Source organism: Fusarium musae, chromosome 5 (genome assembly GCF_019915245.1).
Source record: "Fusarium musae strain F31 chromosome 5, whole genome shotgun sequence".
Classification (NCBI taxonomy): Eukaryota; Fungi; Ascomycota; class Sordariomycetes; order Hypocreales; family Nectriaceae; genus Fusarium; species Fusarium musae.
Window position 1 is genome coordinate 986,500 of NC_058391.1, and position 13,973 is coordinate 1,000,472.

Below are 13,973 nucleotides of genomic sequence, written 5' to 3' on the forward strand. Positions count from 1 at the left end.
AAAGAATATACGGAGCTACAACATATAGACACTCGAAATGGGGACACCATTCATCAGTCTCCTTGAGCCTAGCAAGCTTGACGGATACAAACGCGGAACGCCTCTCGAAGAGCAGCCATCGTCGATCCCCCAGACTTTCCTAGATGCCCTGGAAGTTCGCGAGCAAGTCTTTGTCAAGGAACAAAATGTTCCGGCCGAGAACGAAGTTGATGACGATGATCCTCGTTCGTGCCACTGGGTTGTCTACGCCAGCGTCAACAAGGTCGAGGAGCTGGAAGTTCGCGATGAAGAGGGAAATGTGATACAACCTCGGAAGAGCTCGACACGCTCAACACCGATCGGAACCATCAGACTGGTGCCGTTTCCGCACGACCCACACCCACAGAGAGGGGGCAAATACTGGAATGGGATCCTCCAAGACGATAATGGTAGCCAAATTGGAAGCAAGAAGATGAAGGAACCGTCGGGAATCAAGCCATATATCAAAGACCGAGAGACGATATTTCACAATGGCCAAGAGCCGTATGTAAAACTAGGACGACTGGCAGTGATCAAAGAGTTCCGAGGACATGGCATCTCTGGGCTGCTCGTCAATACAGTGCTCAGTTGGCTGAAAACTCACCCGTCATACTTTAATCCCAACATCAAAGTAGTCGGCCTCGAACATCTCAATCCAGTCGGAGATGTCATGGTGATTCCCCAGTGGTCAGGGCTCGTCTGCGTCCATGCGCAGAAGCAGGTGGTGCAGCTTTGGAAGAAATGGGGATTTGAAGTAGATGAGGAGATGGGCACCTGGTGGGAGGAGGGTATGCCTCATGTTGGTATGTTTCAGCGCTTGGAAATTTCAGAGAAGACATCCCGTTTAGATTAGTTGCCTTCTGCTTCTTAAAACAAGTGAACATACATAATACTACAACCAGTTGACAGGGAAAGACTCAATGTTGAGTTTCTCTTCAGAGGCGGGACAGTCAGTTGGGCCGGACATGGAAAACCATATAATTATAAACACAGACAGCTTTTGCTTATACATTGAATTTTAGTTCATTCACCTCTAAGGGAGCTCGACTTTTATTGAATCTAGAGCCACCTAAGAAAATCCCTAGCCGCGTTCCCAGACCCGATGAACGCAAAATGCAATTCTGGAAAGAAGCCGGAACGCGCCAAAGCCAACCCTTCCAATCATGATACCACCGTTGCACCTTTTATCGGTTGCTCTTGGCCACACGCTCCAACTCGTCCTTCTTCTTGATAGCGTAAGAGTTGCTGGAACCCTTGGCGGCGTTGATCAACTCCTCAGCAAGGCACTCAGCAATGGACTTGACGTTGCGGAAAGAGGCCTCGCGAGCACCAGTGGTGAGGAGAGAGATAGCCTGGTTAACTCGGCGGAGGGGAGAGACATCAACGGCTTGTCGTCGGACGGTACCGGCGGAACCAATTCGGGTAGAGTCTTCGCGAGGACCGCAGTTGACGATGGCGTCGACAGCGACCTGGATGGGGTTCTGATCGGTCATGAGGTGGATCTACCCCTGATGTTAGCACTCTGTAAAGGCCAAGAAAAAAATATTTCCCCCTTCATGGGCTTCTTAGGTTGGACGTACGATCTCGAAGGCGTGGGCGACAATTCGAACAGCCATGAGCTTCTTTCCGTTGTTACGGCCGTGGTGCATCAGAGAGTTGGTCAATCGCTCAATGATGGGGCAGTTGGCCTTGCGGAATCGCTTTGTAGCATAACGGCCAGCAGTGTGGGTGACGTAGACGGGGTTTCGGAGGGAAATGTAGTCACTATTCGTAGGCCATCCGTCAGCATCCCGTCGCGCACAAGTGAAGTTTTTCAAGATAACTTCTTCAGAGTCAAAACGTACGTCAGGGAGATGTCGCGGACCTCGACATCGTAGTCCCACTTGTTGAAGAGCTTGACATTGCCAACCTCCTTGACAACATCCTTGGGGAGCACCTCATAGAGGGCGGAGTTCTCGACCTCGATCTCGCCGGCGTCAGACATTTTGGCTGTTGCAGTGGTCTCGGGACTGACGGGCTGCGGTTAGTACAGTTGTGATCGAAGTGGGAGGGAGTTCGAAATCGAAGTTAACAATGTGGGCGCAACTGAGATTCGAGAGAGACGATGGGAGGGCAGAATGTGCTTGGGGTGGGGCGGGTGCAACCAATCAGGGCAACCACTCACCTCGGGTCAGGGTCGCACCTTCTTTTTTCTTAGGGCTCGGCTGCCCTGCAACATCTCGGGTGGCTCTTTCCACTTTCCAATCGTGCAGTGTCAATCGAGCGAGGTCTTCGGATTGAACACCACACTTTGTCTTGTCCAACCCAGACAACAGCACATCAGACAAAATGGTAAGTCCACGATAACGCCCTTCCTCAGCGCGGAGGCGGCGAATTTTGCAAACATGAAGTTTTGACTGACTTGGACATCAGGCCCCCGCCGCTGGAGCAAAGAAGCAAAAGAAGAAGTGGTATGTATAAGGCGTGCCATCATCGACGATTTCCAAAAACTTACGCATCATGAAAGGTCCAAGGGAAAGGTCAAGGATAAGGCCCAACACGCCGTCGTTCTCGACAAGACCACCTCTGAGAAGCTCTACAAGGATGTGCAATCTTACCGTCTCGTCACCATTGCCACCCTCGTCGACCGAATGAAGATCAACGGCTCTCTGGCACGACAGTGTCTTGCCGACCTCGAGGAGAAGGGCATCATCAAGCCTGTGGTCACTCACAGCAAGATGAAGATCTACAGTATGGCTTCTTTCCCCCTTCTCGCGCAAACATTCTGGTCCGATGCGCTGTATCCGATGAACTGCTAACATGACCCCAGCCCGTGCCGTCGGTGGTTCTGACTAAATGCAATGAACGATAAACTTGAGTCTCACGATTGTGCGTCTGGGCGGCCTGGACGATAGACAGGCCGCATGGTCGGAGGGTGTTGCAAGGCGAAAAACAAAAGCCTGGTTTAGGACGCTATTCATGCTCGGTTAAGCATTGGGACGGGATCGCTTTAGCACACAAGCCACGGAATGAAAAATCTTCGAAACGACCAAACTATAGTTCCTTGTGATTTACAACCATGTGTCCCGATAGTATGGAAAGAGATACTACTGTCCTATTTCCCACAACCATTTTGCAATTACTTAACTTTTGACAGGCTATCAAACACTGTGAGTTATGAGCTTTTGATAAAGCAAAACTTGACTGAATGATTTATGATACTGTAAACCCAACATCTGCTGCCTACAATGTGTAGAGGGTTACTTGGGTCATCCGTACATGTGATAAGGTGGGTGATTCACTGGAGCAGGCGGCCGTTGCTCTGGCGTCCTCGGCTACCTTACCTTTGTCAAAGGCTCATAAAATCCATTGTCAACGTATTCTACTTTTACTCAGAGATCCGAGTTTGGCCGAAAATTGCGATGCTGCTTGCAATCACTTGGGACTTTAGGACCTCCAACAAAACTGAATTAGACACTACGTAGTATGATCACTGCTGATCTGAGATGTTTGACTGAATCCAGAGCCTATCTCTTCCATGTGAGAGCGATTGGCGAGTTCGTATGCCAGCAACACAGGTTAGTGAGGCTCGCGAAGAATGATTGCTAGATCATGCGTGGTAGCTGCTAAAATAACGATTTCTCTGCTCCTTCGCACAAGGAGGAACTAGTATTCGATATGCGGTCTTCAGTACTCGCCTGGGACTTCATCGTCTGTTATCTCACTCCACAGTAGCTCGACAATGAGTTCCCATTTTGGGCTCAGACAAACGCTGCCTATGCTGAAGCCTGAGGTATAAAGTAAAAGTCTCTGTCAGCACCCTGCCTTCGTTCCCCATAGATACGAAGTTATGTTGGTGGTCTTGGTTGCTTGGTAATCATTGTAGCACCTGGTAGTGCCATTGTAGCCTTGTTTCTCATCAAAAACTCAGTTTCATCCTAATATCAAGTTCTAAGCTTTTAGAGAAGATGAGTCTTGCCCTAGGAGTCCAGCATCGTGGGCAAGAATCCAGCACGTTGAAGAGTCTCAATGTACACGTGACCTAAAACATCTACAATAAGGTACTAGGTAATTCAGTTGTGGCATCGACGTTGACAGAAGAAGCTCTTGTAGCACAACGTACGGAACCGTGGTTGTTGTAGGTCATTTGAGTATATATGTTGATCCTCAGGAAAGGCATCAAGTCCATAATACCTGCAAACAATTGAGGCAGTCCTCTTATCATGACTTTCGCTTGGTGACCAGGTAGGGAGCTCAATGGAGAATGGACGCAGGTCATACACTCTAACCTGGATAGGACGTAACCGCTTAGTCTGTGGACAGATAGTATGTGCTATATATTTCACATCGGCTATCTGAGGACGAATGGCAGAGGTTTGTCCACTGGTACCTATAACCTAACGACAGTAAGATTAGAAAGACCGGCCCATCTGGATACAGCAGAGCAACAGGTATCACGTAGTCATGAAGACCGTTTCACCTTCGTGACAGCGCGATGTCGGAAAATTGTAATCTATAAACATAAGGCAGGAGACTATGTAGATGATAGGGTCTGTCCTTTTCGAGAGGTCGGTTTTTATAGGTCAATGGCTCCAAAGAGGGTCAGCAAAAACATTTGGCAAGATCCTGAGCGATTTATAGTTCGGGGTTTGCAATGACCCAGCGATAAATCTCTTTAGAAGGAAGAGGCAGAGGACGAAGTTATTGGATTTTTGATCATGAAATTGGTGAATATTACTGTTTATGGATTGATTGTATTGACTCGAGTAAACGGGCGTCCCGAGAGATAAGCTAAATAAGGACCAACGACATAACTGGAGAGAAAAACCTAGGTTGCTGAATCTGCATGACGATAAGCCCTAGTTCACACTGTATAGTACAGTGCGTTTCCAAACGAGACACGAGCGAGGCGGTGGCGGACTCTTCATTCGGCTCAAAGGGATGAGCTTGTTGTATTTTGACCGAAGCCTGAGGAAAGTTAGGAAAGCTGGAAAGCTACCCTCGGAGAGCAAGAAATGTTCAGAACTTAATATAAGAAGCCTAAGAAAACTCATTATGTTCTAGCCTCCAGCTGTCTAGAGCTGTGATCCAATATCTTTAATGGCCTCTATTATAGAAGCATTAGAAGACTAGACTTCTATCACAGTCCCCATGGGTACTTTTGTTTATTTTATGAAGCTTCATATGAACCATGCTTAGAGAATCTCTAAGGGTAACACATTCTGTCCCGTGGTTTCAACAATATTGATAAACTTCCACCATGATTCCCTAAGACGCAAGAGCTATCTATACTCTTGGTACCGTTTCCTCCCAGTCTTGCCATTATCACATATTGTCTGTTAACATGGATTCAACCATTCCCCGAAAGCAGAGAAGGACCCTATTCAATAGTTGAACCGTTATAGTACCTTTCTTGTGGAACTTTGGTTCCCATATGATGTGGGACATCGTTGCCAATGGACTAATGACGCCAGGACAATTGATCCATTTACTATTTAACTCACAATTTTCGACTATCACAGAGAACAACATTCATGGCACAGATAAGCCAATACATAGAGCCAGTTGGGCCGGGGTGGTGCGGCTACTCCAGGAGATCGTTGAGCTGGAAGCTTCCTCGGTTGCTGAACAGAACTGGACCCGAGCAAAATTCTGATAAAAAAAAGATTGTTCCCCGTGTTCCAGGACAGCTCAAACAAACAGAACCAATTGGACGGATAGGCTGAACCAGGGGGTGCAACCGGGGGAGGCGATGAGGAAGATCCAAGAAGACGAAGACCAAGACCAATACAGCGTGGCTCACCTTGATTGACGCAAAAAGTTTGCGCACTGTACCAGATGTGCAAGGCTTATTTCGGGCGTTGCGACCTGTGGAGGGACCAGAAGCTAGTGGATTAGAGAACGAACTGGGGCTAGGAAAGGTGGGTGAAAGGATGTCATGATGGAGGGAAGGAAGGCGGAGAGATAATATCCAGAGTAATGAGAGACTGACGACATTTGATCGAGATAAGCCAATTACAGTACATGATGATAACTGCGGTAAGAGAAATCCATGGAAGCAAGATGGTTTAGAAATTGGTTTAAAATGGTTTATTTAATAGATGCTGTGCACACAGAAAACTTTTCCACCTGCAGGGCAATTAACTATCATGAATGCTTCTGGGGGCCAGCTAATCGTCACAGGAGCCCATAGTTGCAGCCTACAGCCTACAAGCACCAAATCTAGAGGTAGGTACCTGCTGTATTGTACAGTACCCCGTACAGTAAAAAATGACACTGAAGAGAGCTCCCATGTCTTAGAACGGGTCTAGGTCTCGGCGCTCGACAAAAAATCGGGGTGAACCGGCATCTCATCTTGCAGCCGGGCAGCAAGCTCAAACCTGGATTTGTGCCAGAAATTACCCACAATTCAGTTCACTGATCGTCACTGAGTGGCCACTTGTCCACCCCCTGAAAAAAAGCTCAGAGGCGCTTTGGGTACCCGGGGCGCCCAGACCTGGGCGAGGCTGTGGCCTCAGGCTTCTAACCCGCACTGTTGCCGTGGAGAGTACAGGTTGGCTTGGTTTTGGTTGGCTGGGGTCCCAGCTCCCGTTAGCGCGAGCCCGGAAAGATTCGCTCAAAAGCGTCTCTCATTCAGATCCGCCGCAATTTTTTTCCCTCCCCCCAAATACCTCGCACCCCCCGTCGGCGCAGATTTATTTCCTCTCGACTCTTCCATTCTCTCTCTTTCTTCTTTCATCCTCAATCTCCCCTCAATCCTTTCTTCTTGTTCAAGGGAAAGACCTTCACAACCGCTACCATGTCTGCTGAGCAACCCCAGAAGGTCTTGGGCATGCCGGTAAGTTTCTTATTCCTTTGATCACAGATCCCCTCGACTGTGAAATGCCGCGGCATCAAAAAGAAGATATCTTCATCAATTAGCCGCCCGCGAGTCTTTCCATGTAGTCGATCATCGAATATGGATGCATCGATTGCAATTTACTCAATGGGCTCTAGTTGATGAAGATGTGTTTTTTTTATGCTTAGCTGGCATCTGCGGACTGCCACAGTATGTCAAGAGTAGAATGCTAACATCCTTTTAGCCCTTCATGGCCGACTTCTTGAGTATGTTCCCACGTCGCTACCGCTTATGAGCATTAATTCATAGGGCACGATGCCCTTTGTCGTTTCACGAATAAACGCTTCGTTCATGATACTAACAACTCGTAGTGGGTGGTGTTTCCGCCGCCGTCTCGAAGACCGCTGCCGCTCCCATTGAGCGTGTCAAGCTCCTCATCCAGAACCAGGTCAGTTAAACACTATCAAACATCCACAATCTCAATCACTAACTCCCAGCAGGATGAGATGCTTAAGACCGGTCGCCTCGACCGCAAGTACGCTGGTATCGGTGACTGCTTCAAGCGCACCATGGCCGATGAGGGTGTCATGTCCCTCTGGCGAGGAAACACCGCCAACGTCATCCGATACTTCCCTACCCAGGCTCTGAACTTTGCTTTCCGTGACAAGTTCAAGAAGATGTTCGGTTACAAGAAGGACAAGGATGGCTACGCTCTCTGGATGGCTGGTAACCTTGCCTCCGGTGGTGCCGCTGGTGCCACTTCCCTCCTCTTCGTCTACTCTCTGGACTACGCCCGTACCCGTCTTGCCAACGATGCCAAGAACGCTAAGAAGGGTGGTGACCGTCAGTTCAACGGTCTCGTCGATGTCTACAAGAAGACCCTCGCCTCTGATGGTATTGCCGGTCTCTACCGTGGTTTCATGCCTTCCGTTGCTGGTATCGTTGTCTACCGCGGTCTCTACTTCGGAATGTACGACTCCATCAAGCCCGTCGTCCTTGTCGGTAACTTGGCCAACAACTTCCTTGCCTCTTTCGCTCTCGGCTGGATCGTCACCACTGGTGCCGGTATCGCCTCTTACCCACTTGACACCATCCGACGACGCATGATGATGACCTCTGGTGAGGCCGTCAAGTACAAGAACACTATGGATGCTGCCCGCCAGATTGTTGCCAAGGAGGGTGTCAAGTCTCTCTTCAAGGGTGCTGGTGCCAACATTCTCCGTGGTGTTGCCGGTGCTGGTGTCCTCTCCATCTACGATCAGCTCCAGGTCCTCCTCTTCGGCAAGGCCTTCAAATAAGCGCTTTGTATAACATACCCTGTATAGACATGTGTGTGGTGGGATAAGGAATCCGGGGGGATATTAATCTGCGGGCTTGACATGGTGTCCGCTGGTTGAAACTAAAAGGCGAGATCGAAGTGCAGGTTGAGGGAAGTTGTCACAGATACCCGACGTGGTCCTCTGAAACAGCAGCTCTTTACGGGTTAGAGTGGCATAGGCACGGCGTCTTTTCCTAATCTTGCTTTGCCTTCCGTTCTAGGCCGCTGTAATTTATACACCAATGCAATTTCCCTTTACTGTCAATACATTATCCACTGTTCCTTGTGATGTCACTTCGTTTTTGAACAGTTTTTTCCTTTCGTCGTAATCTGACTTCGTGATACTGAGGGGTTTGTTGTTTTGTGTTTGTGGGTTGATGTTGGATGCTTACTAAGCTAACAGTACCTAAGTACTAACCTACCTAACGTGGAGCTCGACACGGTTGCTAAAGTACCTTTAATTCTCGCGTGATACAACAACTTATAACGTTGGACCTTAGAGTCTGCCTGAACTTTTGACATGCCTCCAAAGCAACCATCGGGTACAGGCCGTGGCCGACCAAAAGCCACAACGAAGAAAGGCGCCAAGGCATCAGAGCCTGAGTCTGAACCACAATCGAGCAATCCATTTGAGCTCTCAGATGACGATAACGACAGACAAGGGAACTCAACGCGGGAAGCAGAAGCTGTGGAAGAAGAGGAACCCGACAAGTCGATTCCGCCAGAGCTGCTCACACGGTTGCTGCACGAATTCTTTGCTAAAGATGCGACACGAATATCAAGAGATGCAAACGCCGCGGCGGGCAAATACTTTGATGTATTTGTGAGAGAGGCTATTGCGCGAGCGGCTGTCGAGAAGGATGGCGGATTTCTCGAAGTTGAGGACCTGGAGAAAGTATCGCCACAGTTGTTGCTGGATCTTTGAGCGGTATCAATTGGTGTTTCTGGCACCTTCGGGGTGAACAAGAGTCGAAGTGTTCAATGGGTATGCATCTGGAGTGAAACCCCGGCGACGACCGCGCATTACTGGCGCTTTCACACATAGAGCGACCGGATGGTGGCACTGCGGGTCAGCGACTTCCTATGTTGCACTTTGACGATAATACGGGTACGTGAATTTGAAAAGCATTCAACCGACTTTTCATAAACGTTAACAAAATAGCAACCAAGACTTTGATCTTCGAAAGCTCATTATCGGAACACGATGTCTCCTACTACGCCCAATATCCATCTCAAGCTCAAGGAAGTGAGAATAGAGTACCATCCGATAAATGCAATGGCCGCGTGCTCTGCGCCTGGTGTCTTCCAACTGTGCCAGCACCGATTGTTCATAGTAGTGTTTGCGATCGCACCCCGATCTTTTGCCACAAGTGCGTGAGCTTTCACTGGCTATGTACGATGATACGGAATCCTTGACTTGGGGCTGTCTGGCAAGTTGTCATACCACGAATTTGAGTTGTAAGCGTTTGGTTGATGTGAAGGAAGAATCAAGACGTATTCGTAGAGTCAGCTAGATGGTGTTGCAACATATTTCTAGATTGTGACAGGTTACATTTGTAATGGCTCCTGGAACCTCACTCAAGAAGGATCGTGTAATCCGCAGCTTAGAGCTCCAAGCGGCCCTAATGTCTATAATAGCGGCGAGCTCAACCTGGCATTGTGCTACATATTGCTTGTCGTTCCTATTTGATGAACGCAGTCTTAGGTTTTAGCAACTTTTCTCGCCCATTATACAGCGTTTCGTCTAAGAAGTTCCGTTGTGAGCCTCAAAATCAACACTGGCTAAGGACGATATGTAGCCGCCTATTGAGCAAGCCGAAAATGGTCTAACATCTCGTGTAAATAAGATCGGTTTAGGAGGTTAATCATAGCAAGTTAATAAAACTGGGGTGTTCCAAATGGCAATACATACTCCAACAGCTCACCCCCCCACATACTTAGGTGCGTTTGGAATCTGCAACCAACACGAAACATCGCAGCTGAAACCCGACAAACTAATGCAATGTCAGTGCGGACTCAAATAATGTTATTCTGCGTCAAGAGAAAGCCAAGGCTCTCAAGTTTCAAATTACCGTACGGCAGCTTTACACCCATGTGGCCCTCTAGGCCCTTAAACTCTTTAAGGACCAATAGTGACAGCGAAACTATATTCGTCTCAAGATATTACGGATGAGGCACTTCCGAAGCAGACGAACCCCTGGTCGATCTGCTCCGACACGGTTGGGCCTGGAGCCGAGGCCTATAGTCACCGAAAATATCCAATTGTTAGTCTGTTATGGTATAGGTCTGGATAATAGACATACTAAGCGCCATGGGTTGATTTCTCAGTTGAGTTGACCAACAAAATGAACAAACTCATTTTGAACAGAAAGACCACCAAGTCAATGCTGACAATGGGAATACGAATCAGAGGAAGACATCATAATCGTTTATCCGAGTTGCGATAGTCGATCTTCTGTGTTCAGTTGCGAATTTTATGTCGTTGAGCTCGATATCTGAACCTGACATATAACCTGGGTAGTTCCCAAGCCATACCAAAGTTAGCCAAGACATACCCAGCACTATTTGTTTCATTTCTCAACTCTTCCAGCAAAGCCTTGTTAACAGTGTCTCATACTACGCCTGTCCTGTAAGTCTACCGAGGAGCCGAGACGGAAGCCCCAAGATCCATCTTTCGGCGCCGTAGAGAGGCGTGCTTCAGATGTGCTTCGAAACTCGTAATCAGGGTCAAGGCCATCATAGGCCAAGTTCTAAGCTAGATCGATGTATATATACCAATCCGTCCCGTCTCTTTTGTTTTGTTTCTCCTCATCTCTCCATCTCGTTCCATAATCAACAGTCTGGTCCTGTTCTCATTGGACGCGTTTCCTTTGTTCTTTCAATCTTTCATTAATTCTTCTTGTTACTTTCTTAGACGAGGCTAGTCCTTGAGCGCAAGTCGCTTCTTTTCTTTGCTCCCATCTCTGAACACCTCCCAGAGTGCCCTTCCTTTGCCTCTATCCAAATATTCACAATCCCAAATCTCTAATCATTATGTATTTCTCTCACATTGCTATTGTAGCCCTTGCGGCTGTTGCTGAAGGTGTGTGCCCATGACGCCATAAAGAAGAAGAATCAACTAACAGTCCTCCTAGCTGTCGATGTCCAAGTCGTCTCGGTTGGTAGAAACTCAGCAACAAATGCCACCGGCCTCAGGTTCTGGCCTGAAAAGATCACAGCAGAGCCAGGAACCATGGTTCAGTTTCAATTTTGGGCTGGTAACCACACAGTGACACAGTCTACCTTCGACGACCCTTGTGTGCCTATTGGCAACGTTATGTCGAACGTCACTGGCATCTACTCTGGCTACCAACCTGTAGAGGCTAGCATGTCCAAGGGCATGATTCCCACTTACACCATCATGGTCAAGGACAAGAAGCCTATGTGGCTATTCTGCAGCAAGGCAAAACACTGTCAGGGTGGAATGTCGATGGTTATCAACGAAAAGTGAGTCTGTTACGACCTTATGCCAGGTTTCTTTACTAAACGTCATCCAGCACATCTGCCAATGCTACAAGATCGCTCAATAACTACAAGAGCCTCTGCAGTTCGGCTACAGTCTCCGAAGTCGTTCCTGTTCAAGGTGGCGGCTCTCCACAAGGCGGAAATGGTGGTAATGGCACCAACACAGGCGGTTCTGGAGGCGGTAGCTCTGGTGGCGGCTCCGGAGACGATAGCTCAGACGACGGCAGCTCCTCCGGCGACGATAGCTCCGATGACGGCAGCTCCGATGACGGTTCCGAGGATGGCTCTGGCACGCCAACTGGGGTCTCTGCCCCTGGAGCTACTGGCACTCCCACATCTGGTTCTTCGGGCGATCCTGTGGTCACTGCTGCTGCTGCTGAGCTGAAGGCCCCTATTTCGATGCTGCTCGCAGTTGGTGCCGCTGCTATGTATGTACTATAAGCTGAGCGCATGACGAACTTTTGAATGGATGGACATAATGCTGGGAACAATTAATGGGGATATTTGTTAGTCAGTCATATACCATAGGAAGACCTTGCTATAGCAAGGCGTTCCCCGAGTTTTGGCTTGGTCTAACAATATTTGTACCAATTGCTGGAACGGTTGGGCAGCCTCGGGATAGGCACAGTCATCAACGGTGTTTACGGCTGGGTTTAACGGGAGAGTGTATCAAGGTTGAACGTTTAGATAACCAAGAATACCCAAAACCATTAGAGAGATCATCCTCATTATCCCTTAATTTGAAGTTCCTAACGTTTCACGGTCATGTGAATCATGCTTTTTAAGCCTTGGCCCAGTTGGGTTTGGAAGAGAATGCTGCTCATAAAAAAGAAAAACAAAGATACAACATCGCCAGCGTGAGTAAGGATCAATCCTTCTTGGGAATCTTTCTGGTCTTTCTGCTTCTCTGAGCCTGGTCACAGAGCTTCTTGGGCTTCTCTTTCTCCAGCCAGTCGGGTTCCCGATACACATATCCCACCTTGGTGTACTTCTTGCTGTTGGCAAAGAAGTCGACCCAATGCTGGAGCGCGGCGTCGGCTCTCTTTTTAGCCTCTTCTCTCTCCTTGATCTTAAGCTCAGCGAGGGCCTCGGGTGTCCAGTGAGAGTCAATTTCAGGATCGTCGAGCGGCAGGAATGTCTCCTCATAGCCACGGAGGTCGGCGGTCTGGTCATCAGCAAAGCAGCCAGTCACGAAACCGCGAGCAGCATCGGTAGCAGCGAAGTAGCTGTAGGAGCCCCCTGGACCGTACATGCGGCGGCCGTTGGAGACATCATAAATCGTACCATTGATGGCAAGAAGAAGAGGTCTGTCGGGGTCGGTACCGTCGTGGAGGGAGAGTTCCTCCAAGGTCATATATACAGGTGGTGGCTAACGGAGAACGGTAGTTAGTAATAGCCCGGCAATCATCATAGATTCAACGTACAGGTCCAAGAATCAAGTCCCTGTAGAATCTCTGGGTCATCCAGTTAGGCTTGTTCTTGTGTCCCCACCAGAAACTCTCTCCTCCGCTAATAACATAGCTCAGACCCATTGAGGCCACGATAATGAAGCTGATGACACGAACGACATCGAGGTAAGGGGAGTAGCCATCCCATGGGTCTTCTTCATCGACCTTGGCCGAGGACCTTTTCTTGCCCTTTTTTGGCGGAGTCGAAGGCTGAGAGACTTCAGATTCAGTCTCGTTCTTGGGCTGAGGCTTTCGCTGTCGCAGAGTTGGTTCATCGGCCATCTTGACAAGTAACAAACGTGATCTTTAACAAGTTTTTAGAAAAGATGCAGAAAAAGAATTGAAAGGACACAGAAGCAGATTTATAGTAAAGAATGTTACAATAGGGGCGATCTTAATATAAAGTGGCGTGTCCTGTTACCTTGACCTGGCCTCTGCTCGGAGTCGGAAGCTTCAACTTTTTCCCTTTTCCATGGATCAATGAAGTTAACTTGCGACGTTGGACAGCTTTATCGTGATTATGACACGCCTTATCAACCAGCTCACTCCACTTCGCGGGGTCAGCACAGGTAAAAGCAGCTGATTGGAGTGTCCAATTCAGAGTATGCTACAAACACACCACTAGGGGTAAACAAAAAATAAACGTCCAAATTGCTCGCATTAGGTCACCTGACATCTTCTCCATCACCACAGCAACAAGTTCCTCACCATTTGATACACACCAAAGTGGGATGGTAAACAATCGATACTACACCAGCACCACTTTTACTCAACTTTGCCTTATCACAACACACTAATAACCTTCAACTTAACTGTCGACCCTGCATAACGGCAGCCACTTGCGATAAAACTCAATCAGTTCAGTTTG

At 48.4% G+C, this 13,973-nt stretch overlaps 7 protein-coding genes across 7 annotated transcripts; 5 read left to right on the top strand and 2 right to left on the bottom strand.

The window, feature by feature from the left end:
* Positions 1-37: 37 nt before the first annotated feature.
* Positions 38-871, top strand: J7337_006687 (uncharacterized protein; the record flags this gene model as incomplete). The annotated part of the gene is made up of 1 exon (XM_044824348.1): positions 38-871. One exon carries the CDS (start codon positions 38-40, stop codon positions 869-871), a length of 834 nt encoding a protein of 277 aa, XP_044680005.1.
* A 331-nt stretch (positions 872-1,202) lies between these two features.
* On the bottom strand, positions 1,203-2,002 carry RPS5 (ribosomal protein S5; the record flags this gene model as incomplete). Its single annotated transcript, XM_044824349.1, has 3 exons — positions 1,203-1,520; positions 1,599-1,782; positions 1,863-2,002. The coding sequence occupies 3 exons, from the start codon at positions 2,000-2,002 to the stop codon at positions 1,203-1,205; spliced, it is 642 nt and encodes a 213-aa protein (XP_044680006.1).
* Positions 2,003-2,346: 344 nt separating this feature from the next.
* Positions 2,347-2,853, top strand: RPS25 (40S ribosomal protein S25; the record flags this gene model as incomplete). Its single annotated transcript, XM_044824350.1, has 4 exons — positions 2,347-2,349; positions 2,431-2,468; positions 2,525-2,748; positions 2,828-2,853. 4 exons carry the CDS (start codon positions 2,347-2,349, stop codon positions 2,851-2,853), a joined length of 291 nt encoding a protein of 96 aa, XP_044680007.1.
* Positions 2,854-6,796: 3,943 nt separating this feature from the next.
* On the top strand, positions 6,797-8,133 carry J7337_006690 (uncharacterized protein; the record flags this gene model as incomplete). The annotated part of the gene is made up of 4 exons (XM_044824351.1): positions 6,797-6,835; positions 7,080-7,101; positions 7,207-7,283; positions 7,336-8,133. The coding sequence occupies 4 exons, from the start codon at positions 6,797-6,799 to the stop codon at positions 8,131-8,133; spliced, it is 936 nt and encodes a 311-aa protein (XP_044680008.1).
* Positions 8,134-8,673: 540 nt separating this feature from the next.
* J7337_006691 (uncharacterized protein) lies at positions 8,674-9,078 on the top strand (the record flags this gene model as incomplete). The annotated part of the gene is made up of 1 exon (XM_044824352.1): positions 8,674-9,078. One exon carries the CDS (start codon positions 8,674-8,676, stop codon positions 9,076-9,078), a length of 405 nt encoding a protein of 134 aa, XP_044680009.1.
* A 2,108-nt stretch (positions 9,079-11,186) lies between these two features.
* J7337_006692 (uncharacterized protein) lies at positions 11,187-12,098 on the top strand (the record flags this gene model as incomplete). The annotated part of the gene is made up of 3 exons (XM_044824353.1): positions 11,187-11,235; positions 11,288-11,639; positions 11,690-12,098. The coding sequence occupies 3 exons, from the start codon at positions 11,187-11,189 to the stop codon at positions 12,096-12,098; spliced, it is 810 nt and encodes a 269-aa protein (XP_044680010.1).
* Positions 12,099-12,525: 427 nt separating this feature from the next.
* J7337_006693 (uncharacterized protein) lies at positions 12,526-13,387 on the bottom strand (the record flags this gene model as incomplete). Its single annotated transcript, XM_044824354.1, has 2 exons — positions 12,526-13,026; positions 13,082-13,387. The coding sequence occupies 2 exons, from the start codon at positions 13,385-13,387 to the stop codon at positions 12,526-12,528; spliced, it is 807 nt and encodes a 268-aa protein (XP_044680011.1).
* Between the last annotated feature and the right edge of the window lie 586 nt (positions 13,388-13,973).